This window comes from Delphinapterus leucas, chromosome 15 (assembly GCF_059928025.1).
Source record: "Delphinapterus leucas isolate spDelLeu-1000000601 "Yukka" chromosome 15, BTC_Dleu_Yukka2, whole genome shotgun sequence".
NCBI classification, from domain to species: domain Eukaryota; kingdom Metazoa; phylum Chordata; class Mammalia; order Artiodactyla; family Monodontidae; genus Delphinapterus; species Delphinapterus leucas.
This window is the reverse complement of record NC_143143.1, coordinates 59,624,514-59,649,036: the sequence shown is the minus strand read 5'-3', so window position 1 is coordinate 59,649,036 and position 24,523 is coordinate 59,624,514. Positions and strand designations below refer to the sequence as shown.

At 39.8% G+C, this 24,523-nt stretch overlaps 1 protein-coding gene across 1 annotated transcript in view; it reads left to right on the top strand.

Annotated features, from left to right (window-relative positions):
* Positions 1 to 22,049, top strand: part of TGM6 (transglutaminase 6) — a 38,130-nt gene extending 16,081 nt beyond the window's left edge. Inside the window, 4 exon segments of the mRNA XM_022592737.3 lie at positions 5,301 to 5,643; positions 20,031 to 20,177; positions 20,456 to 20,577; positions 21,750 to 22,049. Of these exon segments, the coding sequence (XP_022448445.3) occupies positions 5,301 to 5,643; positions 20,031 to 20,177; positions 20,456 to 20,577; positions 21,750 to 22,032 (895 nt within the window). The 3' untranslated portion in view covers positions 22,033 to 22,049.
* Positions 22,050 to 24,523: the final 2,474 nt, after the last annotated feature.

Genomic DNA, 24,523 nt, shown 5'->3' with positions numbered 1-24,523 from the left:
ATAAAAAGGATTATATGCCATGACCAAGGGTTTATTACAGGAATGCAAGACGGGTTTAACATTGAAAACTAATTAATGTAATATACCATATCAATAGAAAAACCGGACAAAAACCACGTGATCATCTCAATAGATGCAGAAAAATATTTAACAAAATCCAACACACCTTCATGATAAAAAGTTCTCAACAAATTAAGGATAGAAGTGAACTTAGCCTGATAAAAGTCTTCTACAGGTTAACATCATATCTAATGGTAAAAGATTGAATGCTTTCCCCCTAAGATGAGGAAAATACAATGTTGTACACCATTGCCATTTTGTTCAACATTGTGATGGAAGTATTAGCCAAGGAAATTAGTCAAGAAAAAAATAGAGATCTTTTCGACAGTGTTGGGAAAACTGGATATCAACATGTAAAAGAATGAATTTGGACCCTTACCTTACACCATACACAAAAATTAATTCAAAGTGGATCAAAGACCTAAATGTAAGACCTAAAACTATAAAACTCTTGACAGGAAACATAGGAGAAAAGCTTCATGACATTGAATTTGGCAGTGATTTCTTGGATATGATACCAAAGGCAAAGGTAAATAAAGAAAGACAAATTGGACCTCATCAAACTTTTGTGACATTATCAACAGAGGAAACCTGTAGAATAGGAGGAAATATTTTCAAATCATGTATCTGAAAAGAGGTTAATATCCAGAATATATAGACAACTCTAAACACTCGACAGCAAAAAAAAAAAAAAAAAAATGGGCAAAGGATTGAATAGACATTTCTCCAAAGAGGGTATACAAATGGCCAATGAGCACATAAAAATATGCTCACATCACTGATCATTATGGAAATGAAAATGAAAACCACAATGAGATACCACCTCATAACCATTAGGGTGGCTACTATCACAGAAGGAAAGAAGTCAGGAAGGAAGGAAAGAAGAAAGGAATAAAGGGATGGAGGAGGAGAGGGAAGAAGAAAGTAAGAAAAGCACAAGTGTTGATAAGGATGTGGAGAAATTAGAACACGTGCACTGTTGCTGGGATTTTTATATGGTGCAGCCACTGCGGAAAACAGTATTGAAGTTCTTCATAATATTAAAAATATAATTATCAGATAATCCAGCAATTCCACTTCTGAATATATATCCAAAAGAACTGAAAACAGGGACTTGAAGAGATATTACACCCATGTTCATAGCAGCATTATTCACAATAGCTAAAAAAACATGGAAGCCACCCAAGTGTCCATCAAGAGATGAATGGATAAACAAAACGCGGTATATACATACAACGGAATATTATTCAACCTTAAAAAGGAAGGAAATTCTAACACATGCTACAAATGGATGAAGCCTTGAAGGCATGATGCTAAAGAAATAAGCCAGTCCCACATGGACAAATGCCATACAATTCCACTTGTATGAGGTATCTAGAGTAGTGAAATTCTTAAAGACAAGAAGTAGAATGGTGGATGCCAGTGGCTGGGAGAAGAGGGATGGGAAGTTATTTTTTAATGAACACGGAGTTTCAGTTTTGCAAGATGAAAAGAGTTCTGGAAATGGATGATGGTGAAGATAGCACAACAATAGGAATGTACCTAATGCCACTGAAGTGCACACTTAAAAATGGTTAAGATGGTAAATTTTATATTATGTATATTTTACCATAATTTTTTAAAAAATAAAAAGAAAGAAGAAAAAATAAAGTAAAAGAAAGAAAAGGAAGGAATGTAGGAGGGGAAGGTGGGAGGGAAAGTAAAGAAACAGAAGAATTTCCAGATTTGCAAGGAAGAGGTAAAACTATCTCTATTTGCACATGATATGATCTTGTATATATAAAATCCTAAGGAATCCACTAAAAGTTATTAGAGCCAATAAATGAGTTCAGAAAAATTGTAGAACACAAGATCAATTTTTAAAAATTAATTGTATTTCAGGACACTAGCAATGTATAATCTGATAATAAAATTAAGAAAACAAATCCATTTACAATAGCATCAAAAATAATAAAATACTTAACAATAAATTTAACAAAAAAAGAGCAAGTCTAGTACACTGAAAACTACAAAACATTGTTGAAAGAAATTAAAGACTTCAGTAAATGGAAAGACATCCCATTTTCATGGATTGAAAGACTTTATTTTTTTAAGGTGGCAATGCCCCAAAATTGACCTACAGAATCCATGAAACCCCTATCAAAGTTCCAGCTAAGTTTTTTCCAAAATTGACAAGCTGTTCCTAAAATTCACTTGGAAATTCAAGGAAACCAGAATAGCCAAAACAATCTTGGAAAAGAAGAACAAAGTTGGAGGGCTCAAACTTCCCAAATTCAAAACTTACTATAAATATACAATAACCCAGATAGTGTGATACTGGCATAAGAATGGACATATAGATCAATGAAATAGAATCCAGAAATAAACTCTTAAAATTATGTTTAATTGAATTTGACAAGTGTGCCAAGACAATTCAGTGGGGAAAGAATGAGAACAGTCTTTTCAACAGATGGTGCTGGGACCACTAATTATCCACATGCACAGAATAAAATGGGCCTCCTACATCACACAGTACACAAAAATTAACTCAAATGGATCATTGACCTATATCGAAGAGCTAAAATTACAAGCTTTTAGAAGAAAACAGGAGTTAATCTTCATGAGCTTGAGTTAAACAGAACCTTTTTGGATATGACATCAAGAGCATAAATGACAGAAGAAAAAATTGATAAATCAGACTTCATCAAAATTAAAAACTTGTACTACAAATGATACCATCAAGAAAGAAGAAAAGCCCACAGAACAGAGAATATTTGCAAATCATGTATCTAATAAGGGACTTGTATCCATAATATATAAATAATTCTTATAGCTCAGTAATAAATAGATAAATAACCCAATTTTTAAATGGGCAAAGGATTTGAAAGGCCTTTCTCCAAGGACAATGTACAAATGACCAATAAACATGAAAAGGTGCTTAGCATCATTAATCATCAGGGAAATGCAAATCAAAACCACAACAACATACCACTTCATATCCACTAGAACTGCTATAAGCAAAAAGACAGACAATAAGAGTTGGTGAGATTGTGGAGCAATTGGAACACTCGTACATTGCTGGTGGGAATGTAAAATGGTGCAAGCTCTTTGACACTTCCTCACAATGTTAAACACAGAGTTAACATAACAACCTAGCAGATGCACTTCTAGGTATACACCCAAAAGAAATGAAAAAAATCATCCACCCAAAAACTTGTACATGAACCTTCATAGCAACATTATTCAAAATAGCTAGAGTGGAAACAACCCTAACATCCGTCAGTGGATAAATAAAATGTGGTCTGTCCATACAATGGAGTATTATTTAGCAATAAAAAGGAATCAAGTACTGATGTATGCTACAACATAAATGAACCCTAAAAATATTATGTTAAGTGAAAAAAAAGCCAGTCGCAAAGGACCACACATTGTATGATTCTCTTTATATGAAATGCCCAGAATAGGCAAGTTAGAAATTAAATTAACAGTTGCCTAGGGCTATGGGTGGGGCAGGGAGGAACGGGAAGTGACTGCTAATGGTTACAGAGTTTCTTTGAGGTGACAGAAATTGTTCTGAAATTAGATTGTGGTGATGAGTGCACGACTCTGTGAATGTACTAAAAAACACTGGCTTGTAACCTTTAAACTGGTGGATTGCTTGTTATGTAATTATCATATATCTGAATAAAGCTGTTTTAAAAAATCAGGTGGCCAGAGAAGCCCTCCCTGAGAAACTGACTTTAGAAGTTTTGGCAGGGAAATGAAACATTTTCTTAGTAAAAATATATTATGAGTACATTATGGAATAGAATGAACAATTCACATACATTTTAATAATAAAACATGATATGTTAAAGAACCTTTAGGTCCACATGTGTCCCTTCAAGCCCAGGTCACACAGTAGAGAGGTACTTGGGAGAACGTTTGATAAGCAGCACAGCACAGGGTTCAAGGAGGGAATCAGAACTATCAGAGTTGGATCTTGGAAGGATCAGGGTGGAAAAAGGACTAGAGGGGGCATGCAGCCCACATCCTCAGGAAGGGAGGGGCATTCTTGAGCACTGTGCTTGGGGCCTAGCCTTTGCACCTCTTCTCCTCACTTCATAGATGGGAAACTGAGACTTGGAGGGACTGGGTAATGATAATAGTAAGAAAAAGTCCACAGTCACCTGGTGGCAAATTGATCTGATGGTGAGACGTTTTGTACAGTGGTATGAGGGGAAAAGAATGATGGGAGAAGGGGGAAGATTCCAGAGATCAATGAGGATGCTTGGCAGAACTTGCTGTCTCATCAGCTGTGAGTGGTAAAGATGAGGGAAGAGTCAAGGACACATCCAGTTTCCAGTTTGTATATTGGGTGAATGGTGGAGCTGTTTGCTGAAATGGGGAATGCTGCCAGGCAGAAGATGGCATGTTTGGTTGGGTTGGAGGCACCTGTGGAACATCCTGGGGGTGAGGTGGGGGCTGTCAGGTTGTGTATTGATCTGGAGATCAAAAAAGAGAGAGAGAAGTCTGTGCTAGCAACAGGGTAAGTGGATGATCAGGGTTCCTAAACTCACATGTCTTCAGGAGCTTGCAGATGGCAAGCCATGAGTGCAGCAGGCCAGTGGGAGAATTACAGGTGGAGACCATGGAGAACAAGCAAGTACACTCCCTTCCAGAGAGAGCACCCCTTACTCAGCTCTAGACCATAACTGCCATGTAGAGAGTGGGAAGGGAGCATGATTAAGAACATAGAAGTTGGAGCCAGACTGCCTGGGTTCAAATTCCAGCTCCCTTACAAGTTGCTTTACTTCTCTGTGCCTTGGGTTCCTTATCTGTAAAATGGGGATGATAAAAAAATATATGTGTGTGTGTGTGTGTGTGTGTGTGTGTGTATACATAGTGTGTATACATATGTGTGTATACATATGTGTGTATGGCATATAGCAAGTCTACAAAAGTGTCAGCTATCATTATCATATGAGACTTCAGATCCAGCTGTCAGAGGGGCTACACATCTATAATGTTATGTGAAATTTACTAACCTGAAGTTGTTGGCAACTGATTAAAATTTTATTTAAATAGTCCAGAATCAAACACAATGCATATGGATGAGGTCTGCATATCGCTCTTGAGCTTCCAATTTGAGACCTCCGACAGCCATGGTAAGTTAAAGTGGGGATCGAGTGGTGGTTTTACCTAGAGAAAAGGGAAAATGAGAAGAGCTGGCCCTGGGACAGGTGGCAGAGGAGAGAATGCCTGCCTTATGATGTCCGATGCCCTGCAGGATCCCAGAAGGAGAGATAGATGTACAGCAAGACCATGAAGAAGCTGTTAAGAGTGGAAGCCTCTGGAAGGAGGGCCCAGGTCCACAGTGTGGGCAGCCATGGTCTCTGGCATGATGACCTCCTGGAGCCTGCCAATAAGCCCAGCATCACTGGAAAGTTCAAGGTGCTGGAGCCGCCCGTGCTGGGCCATGACCTGAGGCTGGTCCTTTGCTTGGCTAACCTCACATCCTGGGTCCAGTGGGTCCAAGTCACCATACTTTACACCCACAAGCCGGTGGCAGAGATCCTGCACGAATCCCATGCAGTGAAGCTGGGACCAGAAGAAGATAAGAACGCCACAGCTGGGTGGGACCTGGTTGGCCCAGCTCCTTTTCCAGGAGGGTTGGGGGCAGACTTCCTGGCATCCTACGTTCATTCCCAGGAAAGAAAGGGATATTTCTGAGCATTTGCAGATGAGAAAACTGAGGTTCAGAGGGGCTGAATAATGAAGATAGTAATAAAAGTACACAATCATCTAGTGGCAAACATATAATGCTCAGGTGATCCCACTTAGTATGAATATTCACACACTGAATAAATACCTGCTGGGAGCATTTCGTAGTATGTGGAATATGCCCTGTGTTACCTTTCTACAATCCAACAAATTTCAGAGCTCATCTGGCTCCAGGTGTTTGGTGTGAGAGGAATGGACAAGTAAGAGATGTTTATTAAGTGCCTACATGTGCCAGGCCCTGTCCCAAGAATTCTGCAGGCATCAGCTACAACCCACAACCACCCTCAGTCCTCTCCCCTCCCCTTTCCTCCCATATTCTTCCTCTATCCCTGTCTTTCTCTCTCCCCTGCCCCACCAGCACATACATTCTGAAGGATTCGATTAAATAAAGACATTGTTCCTCTGAACCAGTTTCAGCTAAGTGAAACCTTGTGTGTTTTGACAGGATGTGAAAATATGTGAAGGAGGTGTCACATATTTTTTGCTTTTCTGTCACTTATTTTTCACACAGTCTAAATCACAAAATAACACTTCACAAGGAAATGTTAATTAACATACACTTTCTCCTGGTTTTTTTCATATTAAAAGTAATACAGCTATGTAGGGGAAAGCAGGAGCAAGATGGCAGAGTAGATGGACATGCGCTCATTCCTTCTTGTGAGAGCACGTGAATCACAACTAACTGCTGAACAATCATAGACAGGAAGACACTGAAACTCACCAAAAGACATACCCCACATCCAAAGACAAAGGAGAAGCCACAGTGAGGCAGTAGGAGGGGAGCAATCACAATAAAATCAAATCCCGTAACTGCTGGGTGGGTGACACACAAGCTGGAGAACGCTTATACCACAGAAGTCCACTCACTGAAGTGAAGGTTCTGAGCCCAACATTAGGCTTTCCAACCTGAGGGTCCGGCAACGGGAGGAGGAAATCCTAGAGAATCAGACTGTGAAGGCTAGCGAGATTTGATTGCAGGATTTTGACAGGACTAAGGGAAACAGAGACTCCACTCTTGGAGGGCACACACAAAGTAGTGGTCGCATCGGGACGCAGGGAAAGGAGCAGTGACCCCATAGGAGACTGAACCAGACCTACCTGCTAGTGTTGGAGGGTCTCCTGCAGAGGCAGGGGATGGCTGTGGCTCACCATGAGGACAAGGACACTGACAGAAGAACATCTGGGAAGTACTCCTTGGAGTAAGCCCTCCCAGAGTCCGCCATCAGCCCCACCAAAGAGCCAGGTAGTCTCCTGTGTTGGGTTGCCTCCGGCCAAACAACCAACAGGGAAGGAGCCCAGCCCCACCCATCAGCAGACAAGCGGATTAAGGTTTTCCTGAGTTCTGCCCACAAGAGCAACACCCAGCTCTATCCACCACCAGTCCCTCCCATCAGGAAACTTGCACAAGCCTCTTAGATAGCCTCATCCACCAGAGGGCAGACAGCAGAAGCAAGAAGAACTACAATCCTGCAGACTGTGGGAAAAAAACCACATTCACAGAAACATAGACAAGATGAAAAGACAGAGGGCTATGTACCAGATGAAGGAAGAAGATAAAACCCCAGAAAAACAACTCAATGAGGTAGAGATAGGCAACCTTCCAGAAAAAGAATTCAGAATAATGATAGTGAAGATGATCCAGGACCTCGGAAAAAGAATGGAGGCAAAGATCGAGAAGATGCAAGAAGAGTTTAACAAAGACCTAGAAGAATTAAATAACAAATACCTAGAATAATTAAAGAACAAACAAACAGAGATGAATGATACAATAACTGAAATGAAAAATACACTAGAAGGGAACAATAGCAGAATAACTGAGGCAGAATAACGGATAAGTGACCTGGAAGACAGACTGGTGGAGTACACTGCAATGGAGCAGAATAAAGAAAAAAGAATGAAAACAAATGAAGACAGCCTAAGAGACCTCTGAGGCAACATTAAATGCAACAACATTTGCATTATAGGGGTCCCAGAAGGAGAAGGGAGAGAAAGGACCCAAAAAGATATTTGGAGAGATTATAGTCAAACACTTCCCTAACATGGGAAAGGAAATAGCCACTCAAGTCCAGGAAGCACAGAGAGTACCAGGCAGAAAAAACCCAGGAGAAACATGCCAAGACACATAGTAATCAAATTCGCAAAAATTAAAGACAAAGAAAAATTGTTGAAAACAAGGGAAAAATGACAAGTAACATACAAGGGAACTCCCATGAGATGAACAGCTGATTCCTCACCAGAAACTCTACAAGCCAGAAGGGAGTGACATGATATATTTAAAGTGATGAAAGGGAAGAACCTACAACCAAGATTACTGTCCCCAACAAGGATCTCATTCAGATTCGACAGAGAAATCAAAAGCTTTACAGACAATCAAAAGCTAAGAGAATTCAGCACCACCAAACCAGCTCTACAACAAACGTTAAAGGAACTTCTCCAAGTGAGAAACACAAGAGAAGAAAAAGACCTACAAAAACAAACCCATAACAATTAAGAAAATGGTCATAGGAACATACATATCAATAATTACCTTAAATGTGAATGGATTAAATGCTCCAAGTAAAAGACACAGGCTCGCTGAATGGTTACAAAAACAAGACCCATATATATGCTGTCTACAAGAGACCCACTTCAGACCTAGGGACATATACAGACTGTAAGTGAGGGGATGGAAAAAGATATTCCATGCAAATGAAATCAAAAGAGAGCTGGAGTAACAATACCCATACCAGATAAAATAGACTTTAAAATAAAGAATGTGACAAGAGGCAAGGAAGGACACTACATAATGATCAAGGGATCAATCCAAGAAGAAGATATAACAATTTTAAATATATATGCACCCAACATAGGGACACCTCAATACATAAGGCAACTGCTAACAGCTATAAAAGAGGAAATCGACAGTTATACAATAATAGTGGGGGACTTTTAACACTTCACTTACACCAATGGACAGATCATACAAACAGAAAATAAGGAAACACAAGCTTTAAATGATACAATAGAGCACATAGATTTAGTTGATATTTAAAGGACATTCCATCCAAAACCAGCAGATTACACTTACTTCTGAAGTGCGCACAGAACATTCTCCAGGATAGATCACATCTTGGGTGACAAATCAAGCCTCAGTAAATTTAAGAAAATTGAAATCATATCAAGCATCTTTTCTGACCACAACGCTATGAGATGAGAAATCAGTTACAGGGGAAAAAAGTAAAAAACACAAACACATGGAGGCTAAACAATACGTTACTGAATAACCAAGAGATCACTGAAGAAATCAAAAAATACCTAGAGACAAATGACAATGAAAACACGACGATCCAAAACCTATGGAATGCAGCAAAAGCAGTTCTAGGAGGGAAGTTTATAGCTATACAAGCCTACCTCAAGAAACAAGAAAAACCTCAAATAAACAATCTAACCTTACACCTAAAGGAACTAGAGAAAGAAGAACAAACAAAATCCAAAGTTAGTAGAAGGAAAGAAATCATAAAGATTAAAGCAGAAATAGATGAAATAGAAACAAAGGAAACAAAAGCAAACATCAATAAAACTAAAAGTTGGTTCTTTGAGAAGATAAACAAAATTGATAAACCATTAGCCAGACTCATCAAGAAAAAGAGGGAGAGGACTGAAATAAATAAAATTAGAAATGGAAATGGAGAAGTTACAACAGACACTGCAGAAATACAAATCATCCTAAGAGACTACTACAAGCAACTCTATGCCAATAAAATGGACAACCTGGAAGAAATGGACAAATTCTTAGAAAGGTATAACCTTCCAAGAGTGAACCAGGAAGAAATAGAAAATATGAACAGACCAATCACAAGTAATGAAATTGAAACTCTGAGTAAAAATCTTCCAACAAGCAAAAGTCCAGGACCAGATGGCTTCACAGGTGAATTCTATCAATCATTTAGAAGAGAGCTAACACCCAACCTTCTCAAAATATTGCAGAGGAGGGAACACTCCCAAGCTCATTCTATGAGGCGACCATCACCCTGATACCAAAACCAGACAAAGATACTACAAAAAAAGAAAATTACAGACCAATATCACTGATGAATATATATGCAAAAATCCTCAGCAAAATACTAGCAAACAGAATCCAACAACACATTGAAAGGATCATACACCATGATCAAGTGGGGTTTATCCCAGGAATGCAAGGATTCTTCAATATATGCAAATCAATCAATGTGATACACCATATTAAGAATTTGAGGAATAAAAACTTTATGATCATCTCAACACATGCAGAAAAAGCTTTTGACAAAATTCAACACCTATTTATGATAAAAACTCTCCAGAAAGTGGGCATAGAGGGAACCTACCTGAACATAATAAAGGCCATATATGACAAACCCACAGCAAACATGATTCTCAATGGTGAAAAACTGAAAGCATTTCCTCTAAGATCAGGAACAAGACAAGGATGCCCACTCTCACCAGTATTATTCAACATAGTTTTGGTAGTCCTAGCCATGGCAACCAGAGAAGAAAATGAAATAAAAGGAATACAAATTGGAAAAGAAGAAATAAAACGGTCCCTGTTTGCAGATGACATGATACTATACATAGAGAATCCTAAAGATGCCACCAGAAAACTACTTAGAGCTAATCAGTGAATTTGGTAAAGTTGCAGGATACAAAATTAATGCACAGAACTCTCTGGCATTCCTGTACACTAATGATGAAAAATCTGAAAGAGAAATTAAGGAAAGACTCCCATTTACCATTGCAACAAAAAGAATAAAATACCTAGGCATAAACCTGCCTAGAGAGACAAAAGACCTGTATGCAGAAAACTATAAGACACTGATGAAAGAAATTAAAGATGAAACAAACAGATGGAGAGATATACCATGTTCTTGGATTGTAAGAATCAATATTGTGAAAAGGACTATACTACCTGAAGCAATCTACAGATTCAATGCAATCCCTATCAAATTACCAATGGCACTTTTTACAGAACTAAAACAAAAAATCTTAAAATTTCTATGGAGACACAAAAGACCCCGCATTGCCAAAGCAGTCTTGAGGGAAAAATACGGAGCTGGAGGAATCAGATTCCCGGACTTCAGACTATGCTTCAAAGCTACAGTAATCAAGACGATATTGTACTGGCACAAAAACAGAAATATAGATAAATGGAACAGGATAGAAACCCCAGAGATAAACCCACACACCTATGGTCAACTAATATGTGACAAAGGAGGCAAGGAAGTACAATGGAGAAAAGACAGTCTCTTCAATAGTGGTGCTGGGAAAACTGGACAGCTACATGTAAAAGAATGAAATTAGAACACTCCCTAACACGATGTGCAAAAATAAACTCAAAATTGATCAGAGACCTAATATAAGACTGGACGCTATAAATCCTTAGAGGAAAACACAGGAAGAACACTCTTTGACATAAATCACAGCAAGATCTTTTTTGATCCCCCTCCTAGGGTAATGGAAATAAAAACAAAAATAAACAAATGGGACCTAATGAAACTTAAAAGCTTTTACAAAGCAACAGAAACTACAAACAAGACGAAAAGACAACTCTCAGAATGGGAGAAAATATTTGCAAACGAATCAATGGACAAAGGACTAATCTCCAAAATATCTAAACAGCTCATACACCTGAATATTAAAAAAACAAACAACCCAATCCAAATATGGTCTGAAGACCTAAATAGACATTTCTCCAAAGAAGACATACAGATGGCCAAGAAGCACACGAAAAGCCGCTCAACATCACTAATTATTAGAGAAATGCAAATCAAAACTATAATGATTATCACCTCACACTAGTTAGAATGGGCATCATCAGATAATCTACAAACAACAAATGCTGGAGATGGTGTAGGGAAAAGGCAATCCTCTTGCACTGTTGGTGGGAATGTAAATTGATGCAGCCACTATGGAGAACTGTATGGAGGTTCTTTAAAAAACTAAAAATAGAATTACCATATGACCCAGCAATCCCACTACTGGGCATATACCCAGATGAAACCATAATTCAAAAAGACACATGCACCCCAATGTCCATTTGCAGCACTATTTACAATAGCCAGGTCATGGAAGCAATTTAAATCCCCATCAACCGCCGATTGGATAATGAAGATGTGGTACATATATACAATGGAATATTATCCATAAAAAGGAACGAAATTGGGTCATTTGTAGAGACGTGGATGGATCTAGAGACTGTCACACAGAGTGAAGTCAGAAAGAGAAAAACAAATATCGTATATTAACCCATATATGTGGAACCGAGAAAAAGGGTACAGATGGACCAGTTTGCAGGGCAGAAATAGAGACACAGATGTAGAGAACAAATGTATGGACGCCAAGTGGGGAAAGTGACGGGGGTGTGGGGTGTGGTGTGATGAATTGCGAGATTGGGATTGACATATATACACTAATATGTATAAAATGGACAACTAATAAGAACCTGTTGTATAAAAAAATAAAATAAAATTCAAAAATTCAAAAAAAATGTAATACATATTCATTAAAGATTTAGAGAGCAGAAGGGAAAGATCACCTATGATCCTGCCACCCACCTACAAATTGTTAACGTTTTCCTTCCAAATTTTTAATGCCTGTTGCTTTTTGAAAAACAGTTCTGGGGCTTCCCTGGTGGTCCAGTGACTAAGACTCTGTGCTCCCAATGCAGGGGGCCCGGGTTTGAGCCCTGGTCAGGGAACTAGATCCCACATGCCACAACCAAGAGTTCGCATGCTGCAACTAAAGATCCCACATGTCACAATTAAAGATCCTGCACGTGGCAACAAAGATCCCATGTGTCGCAAATAAGAACCCGTGCAGCAAAATAAATAATTTTTTTTGGTTCCAAAATAGGGTCTTTATATTTTTATTAAAATAAAAAAGATATTACAGAATATAAGTCCAGTAAAATTTCCTTTTTTTTAATTAAAAAAGGAAAATTAAACAAAAGAAAAGAATCTGTTAAAATGTTTGGTTCTATGTATGGTCACCAAAATCTATAATCAATTTGCTTTCAGTCAAATATACACACAGATAGAGACATAGACACAGTAAATACACACACACACATACACATTCTAATTAATGTTTAAGATATTAGGAACATCAAAATATATTTGTGTATGCTTCTCAAACTGGGCTTCCTATCATCTTGGATATATGGTGCTGTATCATTCCATGTTATATAAATTAATGCACTATTTATATTAACACAAAGTTATTATGGAATAGAATGCAAAATTTGCACGCATTTTCTAGCACTCAGAAATTATCAAACAAATATTAAGGAGTTGATTAATCAATGATTAGGTTTTATTTTAACATCTTTATTGGGGTATAATTGCTTTACAATGGTGTGTTCGTTTCTGCTTTATAACAAAGTGAATCAGTTATACATATACATATGTTCCCATATCTCTTCCCTCTTGTGTCTCCCTCCCTCCCACCCTCCCTATCCCACCCCTCTAGGCGGTCACAAAGCACCAAGCTGATCTCCCTGTGCTATGCGGCTGCTTCCAACTAGCTATCTACCTTACGTTTGGTAGTGTATATATGTCCATGCCTCTCTCTCTCGCTTTGTCACAGCTCACCCTTCCCCCTCCCCATATCCTCAAGTCCGTTCTCTAGTAGGTCTGTGGCTTTATTCCTGTCTTACCCCTAGGTTCTTCATGACATTTTTTTTCTTAAATTCCATATATATGTGTTAGCATACGGTATTTGTCTTTCTCTTTCTGACTTACTTCACTCTGTATGACAGACTCTAGGTCTATCCACTTCACTACAAATAGCTCAATTTCGTTTCTTTTTATGGCTGAGTAATATTCCATTGTATATATGTGCCACATCTTCTTTAGCCATTCATCTGATGATGGGCACTTAGGTTGTTTCCATCTCCGGGCTATTGTAAATAGAGCTGCAATGAACATTTTGGTACATGACCCTTTTTGAATTATGGTTTTCTCAGGGTATATGCCCAGTAGTGGGATTGCTGGGCCATGTGGTAGTTCTATTTGTAGTTTTTTAAGGAACCTCCATACTGTTCTCCATAGTGGCTGAAGCAATTCACATTCCCACCAGCAGTGCAAGAGTGTTCCCTTTTCTCCACACCCTCTCCAGCATTCATTGTTTCTAGATTTTTTGATGATGGCCATTCTGACTGGTGTGAAATTATATCTCATTGTAGTTTTGATTTGCGTTTCTCTAATGATTAATGATGTTGAGCATTCTTTCATGTGTTTGTTGGCAGTTTGTAAAAGCCTGCCAAAAAAAGAAAAAAGAAAAACAGTTCTAATGATATCACAAACACTCATTAGTGCCCTGCTCCTTTCATATTACATTGTAATTTAAATATTTTTATAAGCTCTTCATTCACATCATTTGAATGGATGTATAATCTGTAAACAAATATATGGTGATTTATTTCATCTTTTCCCTTCTTTTGGGTAGTTATCAGCTATTGCTATTTCTAAAAAGCACTAAAGTAAACATCTTGGTGAAAAAAATTCCCTTTTTTTGATCTAGATTTTGGACTGTTTTGTTAGAATACATTCACAAAAATGGAATTACTAAGACAAATTTTATAGCTATTAAATATAAATAATTTATTAAAATTTATAATTTTTTAAATTAATAGGCTTTTTTTTAGCAGTTTTGGTTTCAGAAAAAATGAGCAAAAAGTCCAGAGGGTTCCCATATACCCCTCACCACCTCCCATATTTCCCTATTATTAGCATCTTGCATTAGTGTGGTACATTTGTTACAGTTGACAAGCTAATACTGGTACATGTTATTCTTAACTAAAGTCCATAGTCTACATTAGAGTTCACTCTGTATTGTACATTCTGTGGGTTTTGACAAATGTATGACGTGTATCCATCATTAGAGTATCATACAGAATAGTTTCACTGCCCTAAAATTCCCTGTTCTTCACCTATTCACTTCTCCCTCCCTCATCTCAAACCCCTAGCAACCACTGATCCTTTTACTGTCACCAAAGTTTTGTCTTTCCCTAAATATCATAGAGTTGAAATCATACAGTGTGTAGCCTTTTCAGATTGGTGTCTTTCACTTAGAAATAAGTACTTAAGATTCCTCATGATTTTTTCATAGCTTGATAGCTCATTTTTTGTTATCACTGAATAGTATTCCTTTATATGGATATACCACAGTTGATTGATCCCTTCACCTACTGAAGAATACCTTAATTGCTTCCAAGTTTTGGCAATTATGAGTAAAGCTGGTATAAACATCCATGTACAGGTTTTTTTGTGAACATGTTTTCAATTTATATGGGTAAATACTAAGGAGCATGATTGCTAATGGTATGATAAGAATATGTTTAGTTTTCTAAGAAACTGCCAAAGTATCCCAAAATGGCTGTAACACTTTGCATTCCCACCATCAATGAATGAGAGTTCCTGTTGCTCCACATCCTCTCCAACATTTTGTGATGTCAGTGTTTTGGATTCTTGTAATTCTAATAGGTATGTGGTTGTATCTCGTTTTAATTTGAAATTTCATAATGATGTATGATGTGAGCATCTTTTCATATGCATCTGTATATCTTCTTTGGTGAGGTGTCTGTATAGATCTTTTGCCCATTTTTTAATCATGTTGTTCATTTTCTTATTGTTGAATTTTAAGAGTTCTTTGTACATTTTGTATAATTGTCTTTTATCAGATGTGTCTTTTGCAAATATTTTCTCCCAGTTTTTGGCTCACCTGCTCATTCTCTTGACAGTTCTTTCACAGAGCAGAAGTTTTTAATTTTAACAAAGTGCAATTTATCAATTTTTTATTTCACGGATCATACCTTTGGTATTGTACCTAAAAATTCAGTCATCATCATACCCAATATTATCTAGGTTTTCTCCTATGTTATTGTCTAAATGTTTTATAGTTTCACACTTTACATTTAGGCTTATGATCCATTTTAATTTCATTTTTGTAAAGGGTATAACATATGTGTCTAGAATCTTTTTTTTAGTGTGGATGTCCAGTTGTTCCAGCACCACTTATTAAAAGGACAATCTTTTCTCCATTGCTCCTTTATCAAAGATCAGTTGACTATATTTGTGTGGATCTACTTCTGGGCTCTATTTTGTTCCACTGATTTGTCTATTCTTTCATCAATACCACACTCTTTTGATTACTGTAGTTTTATAGTAAGTCAAAGTCAGGGAGTGTTAATCCTCTGATGTTCTTTTCCTTTAATATTGTGTTGGCTCTTCTGGGTCTTTTGCCTCTTTTCATAAATCAGTTTAGAATCAATTTGTTGATATCCATTAAATAACTTTCTGGGATTTTGATGGAATTGCCTTGACTATAGATCAAGTTGGGAAGAACTGACATCTTGACAATATCAAGTCTTCCTATCCATGAACATGGAATATCTCTGCGTTAATTTAGTTAGTTTTTTATTTCTTTCATCAGAGTTTTTTATAGTTTTTCTCATGTATATACATATCTTCTACATATTTTGTTAGATTAATGCCTGAGTTGTTCACTGTGGGGGTGCTAATATAAATGGTATTTTAAATTTCAAATTCCACTTGTTTAGTGCTGGTATATTTTAAAAAGTGATTGAATTTTGTAAATTAACTTTATATCCTGTGACCTTGCTATAATTAGTAATTAGTATGATTACTTCCAGGAGTTTTTTATTATTGATTCTTTCAGATTTTCTACATAGATAATCATGTCATCTGTGAACAAAGACAGTTTTATTTCTTCCTTCCAAATATGTATACCTTTTATTTCCTTTTTTGCCTTTTTGCCTTAGCTGGGACTTCCAGTCCAGTGTTGAAAAGGAGTGGTGAGAGAGACATCCTTGCCTTTTTCCTGTTCTTAGTGGGAAAGCTTTGAGTTTCTCACTGTTAAGTATGTTGTTAGCTATCAGTTTTTTGTAGATGTTCTTTGTCAAGTTGAGGAAATTCCTCAGCTATTCCTAGTTTGCTGAGAATTTTAATCATGAATAGGTATTGGATTTTGTCAAATGCTTTTTCTGCATCTACTGATATGATCATGTGACTTTTCTTCTTTAGCTTATTGATGTAATGGGTTACATTAATTGATTTTTGAATTTTGAGGTAACCTCGTAAACCTGAATAAATCCCACTTGATCGAGGTATAGAATTCTTTTTATATATTGTTGGATTAAATTTGCTAATATTTTGTTGAAGGTTTTTGCATCAATGTTCATGAGCGATGTCGGTATGTAATTTCCTTTTCCTGTAATGTCTTTGTCTGGTTTTGGTATTAGAGTTATGCTGCCCTCATGAAATGGTTTAGGAAGTATTCCCTCTACTTCCGTCTTCTGGAAGAGATTGTAGAGAATTGATGTCATTTCTTCCTTAAATGCTTGGTAGAATTCACCACTGAACTCATCTGGGCACAGTGTTTTCTGTTTTGAAAGGCTATTCACTATTAATTCTTTGATTTACTATTGATTTCTTTAATAGATATAGACCTGTTCTGATTGTGTGTTTCTTCTTCTGTGACTTTTAGCAGATTCTGTCTTCAAGGAATTGGTACATTTCATCTAGGTTATAAAATTTGTGGGCATAAGGTTGTTCAAAATATTCCTTTATTATCCTTTTAATGTCCATGGGATCTATAGTGATGTCCCTCTTTCATTTCTGATATTAGTAATTTGTGTCTTCTCTCTTTTTTTCTTATTTAGCCTGGCTGGAGGCTTATCAGTTTTATTGATCTTGAAAAAAAAAAACAACCAGCTTTTGGTTTTGGTGACTTTCTCTTTAGATTTCTTGTTTTCAATTTTATTGATTTCTCATCTAGCTTTTTTCTAAATTTTATTTCTCTTCTTTTGCTTACTTTGGATTTAATTTATTCTTTTTCTAGTTTCTTAAGATGGAAATTTAAGATTTATTGCTTTTAGATCTTTCTTCTTTTCTAATATATGCATTCAGTGCTATAAATTTCTACCTAAGCACTGCTTTGCTGCATCCCACAAATTTTAAGTAATATTTTCATTTAGTTCAAAATATTTTTAAATTTCTTTCAAGATATCTTCTTTAGCCTAAGTGTTATTTACAAGTGTGTGGTTTAATCTCCAAATATTTTGGAGTCTTCCAGTTATCTTTCTGTTACTGATATCTAGATTAATTCTCTTGTGGTCTGAGAGCATACATTGTATAATTTTTATTCTTTTAAATTTGTTAATGTGTTATTCATGGTCCAGAATGCGGTCTTTCTTGGGAAATATTCCATATGAGCTTGAGAAGAATGTGTATTCTGCTCTTGTTGGATGAAGTAGTCTACAGTTATCAGTTATACCTAGTGGTTGATGGTGCTGTTGAGAACATTAATTCTAAGAAAAGGGTCTCAGTTTTTATTAGATTGTTGGTGGAGTCCATGACCTACAGAACTGCAAGGAGCTCTGTTCTGAATATTGTAAGGAGTAGTCTTTCTCCTCCCTTCTCCCGTGGTCTGAACTAATGTCCAAAGCTCTGTCCATGTGCATAATTGGGAGCATCTGGTGGTTTTTCACTCTGGAGCCTTAAAATTTGCACTTCTAATAAGTTACCAGGAGATGCTGATGCTACTGGTCCCAGGACCACACTTTGAGAACCACTCATCTCCCACCATGCAAGGAGTAAATGATATAACATATATAAACTATTTGGCATAATTCCTACCACTAATGAACATTAAATTTATGGTAGTGATTGTCAGTATTGTCGGTATTATTATAAGCTGGGGATAATAATACTTGCTCATGGGATTGTTGTAAGGATTAAATGAGTTAATCCATGAATGTGCTTCCAAGTGCCCCAGACACTTTAATCCCTCAGTAAAGGTCAGCTTTTAAAATGATTAATTATTACTAGTACTGTAGTAAGGGTTCTCCTAGTAATGGCCTGCTGGACTAAGGGAACCCATAAAAACATGGTAGAACTTTGACACATGGATCAGCTATGGGCATTCAAGAAGCATCGACTATATGCAAAGCTCTTGGGGAACAGAGAGTTTGAATCCTTTAAGGATCTCTCCCACAGATGCCTTTGGAGGCAGGAAGGAAACAGAAATAAAGGAAGCAGTAGTGATAAGGCAGTAGGGGATGGTAGAGCCTGGGCAAACTGGAAAGGACATGTTGTACCTAAAAGAAAAAAATGTATAGTGGTCAAATATATATATGTGACTAACAGTCACCTATGGCCTGTGGTGACCCATGCTCAAAAGAAGAGACTGCACGGGACTTCCCTGGTGGTGCAGTGGTTAAGAATCTGCCTGCCAATGCAGGGGACATGGGTTTGAGCTCTGGTCCGAGAAGATGCCACATGCTGCGGAGCAACCAAGCCCGTGTGCCACAACTACTGAAGCCCACGCGCTCTAGGGCCCCCATGCTGCAACTATTGAAGCCCACACACCTAGAGCCCGTGCTCTGGAACAAGAGAAGCCACCGCAGTGAGAAGCTTGAGCACCACAATGAAGAGTAGCCCCCGCTTGCCACAACTAGAGAAAGCTCGCATGCAGCAACAAAGACCCAATGCAGCCAAAAATAAAAATGTATATACAAGTAAATAAATAAATTTATTTTTTTAAAAAAAAGAAGGGACTGCATAGGCAGGTTGTTTGTGGCTGATGAGAGAGAGATGGAAATGGCCAGAACCTCAGTAGGCAAAGGGCACAAGATGATTGGGTAAGGGCATCAGTGAAGCCTTTCCACAGTTGGTGAGCCTGACTGGAACTGCGCCTTAATGGGGAGAGAGGATTTGGAGAAGCTCTGAGGAAGTTGGCCTCCTCACTGAGTTGGAAGCTTGAGGTAGGCCTTTGGCCTCCCTCTTCTCTGCACTAGCACATAGTAGGTGCTCATTAAGCAGTGAGTGAATTCCTGATGGGATAAATTGTTGATGGAGTGAGAGATTTCCTTTTGGAATGATTGGGGGGATTTTAAACACATCTCCAGAAGCTCTTAGAGAGTCTGCTGTCATCGTAGCTGACTGGCCTGAATTTGAATCCGACCTTATCTTAGAGCCTTGATTTACTTGCTATGTGACACTGGACAAGAAATTACCTTCTCTGAGCCTTAGGTTTCTTAATCTGTGAACTGATGATAGTAATTACTATCTCAGATTGGTTGCAAGGATCATAGAGGGTATAACTATGAATTTAGCCTTCCCGTCCTTTTCTAGGTTCTTTGAAAAAGAACATCAGAATCCCAGTTCCCACCTCTGCTTTCCCTTCCAGAGAAAAAGATCCCAATTGCAATATCTTACTCTCAATATAAGGAAGACCTGACAGAGGACAAGAAGATCCTTTTGGCTGCCGTGTACCTTGTCACCAAGGGAGAGAAGCTCCTGGTGGAGAAGGACATTACTCTGGAGGACTTCATCACTATTAAGGTGACTCCTGTAAGCTGTTCCTGGCAGGCCTCCGTCAGAGCTGGGGGAGGGCATCAGAGGCTGGGGGTTTGTGCTTTTAGCTCTGGCTTCAGCTCTCAAAGGTTGGAATAAGTGGTGTGGATGCAGGAGTATGGATATAATGATAGATCTCAGTAATGGGGTAGGTGGAAGCAAGGGGTAGACAAGTTTAACTCCCCATCCTCTGACCCAGCCAAGATCATGGGTTTCCTGGGAGAATGGGGAGGATGGGCGGTGACTTATGGGTACTGCCCCTCCAGGTGCTTGGCCCAGCCACGGTGGGGGTGGAAGTGATGGTGGTCAACCCCCTCTCGGAGAGAGTGCAGGACTGTATGCTGATGGTGGAGGGCAGTGGCCTTCTCCAGGGACAGCTCAGCATCGAGTAGGTGTCAGCCTGGGGTGGGAGGGCTGCTTATAGCCCTTCCTTATAAAATGGGCCATAAAGACACTGCCAGCAGGGGGAGGAGGGAGAGATTCTGGATCCCCAGGAACCAGCCCACTGCCTAGACACATCAGCCTTTCTTCATTTATTCATTTCTTTATTTAATAATTAACTTATTTGGTCATATAACTTGTCCACTCATTCACATTCATATTTTCTTTCATTTATCCATTTACTTATTCATTCACTCACTCTTATTCATTTACTTTCTCCTTCACTCATTCATTTACACTTTTTTCATGTTTTCACTCATTCATTCATGTATTTATGTACTCAGCTCAGTTTTGACTGGTTCATTCATCCACTCATTCTTTCTTTAATTTGCTCACTCATTTACCTATTCATTCATGTATGCATTCATTCACACATATTCTATTTATCAGTGTACTCATTTATTTACTTATTCTCAATCATTCACTGATTCATTCATTCATTCACTCACTCACACTCATATGGTCCTTCATCATATTGGTCTGTGCTCTGACCCACCTGTCAACTGTTGGGAACACCAAGATGAACAGATGCGGTTCTGCTTGAAGAAGGACTCTCAGCAATATATGGCTCTTCAAATGAAGACAGTGTGATTTGTGCAAAGGGATGGACCCTCAAGGTCCAAGAGCTCAGAGATAGCCCTTGAGTTGGAATTGGGTGGGACCAGGGGAAAGCCCCAATGGAGCTGGTATTTAAGCTGGGGCTTAAGTGATGAATTGAGGAGATTTTCAGGGATCAAGAAGGATGGAGAACTTCCCAGTCAGAGGTCTCCATGGCTGGTATAGTCAGGGAAGGTCTCCTGGAAGAAGAAAAACTTAATCTGGGCCTCAGATGTAATTGGAATGGGAAGGGCACTCTAGGTAGGAGGAACAGACCAGACAAAAGCCCAGAGGAGGGGAAGTGTAAGGTATGTTCAGGGCACAGGGAGGAGACTAGCCTGACTGGTTGAAAGAAGCAAGAAGTGGTAGAAAGGATAACTAAGCTGAAAGCATATTGAAAGGCTTGAATGTCAAGCCACAAGGTGTGACCTTGATCCTAAGTGTTCTGGAGAGCTGTGGACTGGCAGACCAGGTTCAGGAAGGAGACAGAGCTGAAGGTCTGCCTTTCTCCCATCTCCCCAGTGTGCCCAGCCTGCAGCCCCAAGAGAGGGCCTCAGTCCAATTCAACATCATCCCCTCCAAGAGTGGCCCACGGCAGCTGCAGGTGGACCTTGTCAGCTCCCACTTCCCGGACATCAAGGTCTTTGTGATCATCCACGTGGCCACAGCCAAATTATGGGCCATGGGGGGCCAAGAGTGGAGGAGATGTCCCCTGTTCTCCTCCTGTCCACCTCTCTGCCCTTCCCATATGGGAGCCAGGAGGTCTGGGTTCCAGTCCTGCTTCAGCTTCTGCCCTACTCTGTGAACTTGGGCAAGTCCTTCCCCTCCTGGGCCTCAGTGTCCCTATATGCAAAATGAGGTGTTAGACTCAGTACCCCTTATACTTTTGGACAATGATGGATGATATAAGGAGCCACTACCACCTTCATCTCATCACCCTCATTGCTGATGGACTAATGGACTGAGAGTCACAGTAACCTTGGCCCACCTGGCTGTGCCACCTCCCGTCAGCCAGTTCACCATCACCCTGGCTGACCCCTGCACTCTCCTTGCTTGTCTCTCAACTCTTCAATGCTCTGGCCACAGCAAGATCAAGAATATTCTCCAAGCTCTGACAGAGAACCCAAAAGTTTTGGCACTGACACCTAAATATCCCTCAACACTCCTGTCTTACACAGAGGGGACAGTCTAGCCTATGGCCACGGGGTAAGCTAGAGACAGAGCTGGGGCCTTTGTGCATGCCATTTACACCAGCAAAGTTTTACCCCAAAGTCATGTTCCTGAAAAGCATTGGGTTTAAAGTGATGGGAGAATTTCCCTCAATGAAGACACAGGCCCAGCAACTGGAGGTGGGGAGGGGGAACGCGTGGGGAAGGGAGTGGTTACTGCTGCCTGAAAGAAGCTGAAGAAAGAGGAAGGGCCATCAAGCCCAGCTGAGTTTGGGGATAGAGCCCCAAATCTGATCTAGCTATGGTCATCAGGGATCTCGTACAACCAACCCAGCTACACCCAATGTTCATTTACTTCTTTGGAACCAGAACAGTGTTGCCTTTGAAAAACATCCCCAGCAGCTTACCCTACACACAATCACTCTCTTAGCATCAAAGCAGAACAGAGGCTACTAGGATGAGGACCAGAGTGGAGACCATCAGGCCCTGAAGATAACTGCATCAGACATAGAAATCAGCTCCGAAATGCTCTAGATAGCCAAGGAATTATAACTAAGCATGCAATTTAAATAATCTGAACTACAACAAAACAGGCACATCTGCAGTGAGACGTCTCCTGGTCATGACTCAGGTGAGAACAATTCATGAAGGGGGTCAGGCAAACACACAGACTTTTGCATGACCTTTGTGACCTAAGCCTTAATGAAGACATTTCTGATGATTCCACACAGCATGGGGACAGCTTGGAGAATCCAGATGAGTGGACGCATTTAATGAGTCAGGCCCTCAGCTCCAGGACTCCTCTCTAAGCCATCCAAAGGTTTTGGTTGCTGATCCTGTATAAAAAGGGCAGCTGGAGGTTCAGAGCAGGCAGCCATTTCCTCAAATTTGAGCAACAGGAAGGGGCCTTGGGGGCTGAAGTCAACAGGAGGCCATCTCCCACTCTTAGTACAAAGGACACACCTGTCAGGAGGGAGACCGAGATGGTCTCCCCTTGGGGGTACCCCAGACACCTCACTCTCCCCACAAACACCAACTGCCCATCTTCCTTAAGCTCGGCTGTCATAGGCTGAGTTTCCAAGGAAGCTGAGTCTGAGATGGAGCTTAGGGTGCAGGGTGTTGACTGAGGGATGACATTGGGATCAACCCCCATGGAAGGGAGGGGGAGGAAGAAGGAGGAAGGAACCAGAGGAGAAATCGGCCCATGATTCAGGCCCAGTGAAGCCTGGGCGCACCCCACGGGCAGCTCTGAAGCTAGTATGGCCTGTCAGAGTGTGTGTATTTGAATAAGGGAAAGTAGCTGAAGGTGATGGGGTCACCTGCCGGGTAGCTGCATCTCCAGCTCAGCCCCTTTGCCCTCGCACCTCTCAGCTGGGCCGAGGTAGCACTTCACTGGGACCAAACTGGTCTCACAGGTCCTTCTAGCTCCAGCTGAAAGCAGAAGCCACTGCAGCAGCCAGTGAGAATACCCTGGTCAGGACTGGGATAGGTGGGGACGTTGAGAGAAGATAGCCCAAGGGGGACTGTGGATGGAAATGCTTCTTTTGAAGCTGCAAAGAAAAATGTGCAGGTAGGGATTACCTGTCAGTTGATAGGGCAACACCTTGACAGTGCCCTTCATGGAGGAAGGCAGAACACAGTTTAAGACTGCAAAACCTTAGAGTCAGCTGGCCATGGGGACCCAGAATGACACCAGCAACCTGAGACTCAGGCCTCCCCCTGCTTCCTTTAAGTCCCCTTGGTCTCTTAAATGCTGCCTTCAGGGAAGCTCTTGACACTGAGTTAGGTCATAATCTGGCTTTCATGCCAGAGAAGCCTTTAGAACAGCAGTTGGCTAGCTTTTACTGTCAAGGACCAGATAGTAAATACCTGGGGCTTTGCAGACCATATGGTCTCTGTTCCAACTACTCCACTCTGCTGCCATGGTGTGCAAGCAGCCATGGACTAGGGTAGACAAATAAGTGTGGATGTGTTGCAATAAAACTTTATCTACAAAAACAGGCAACAGGCCAGGTTTGGTCCACAGGTTGGGCTTTGCTGACCCTGCTGCAGAACAACATGTTGGTTCAGCTGCTTGCTCCAGGACTGAGTCCTGATGCCAGGCTATACCAAGCCTAGGATCAAGCC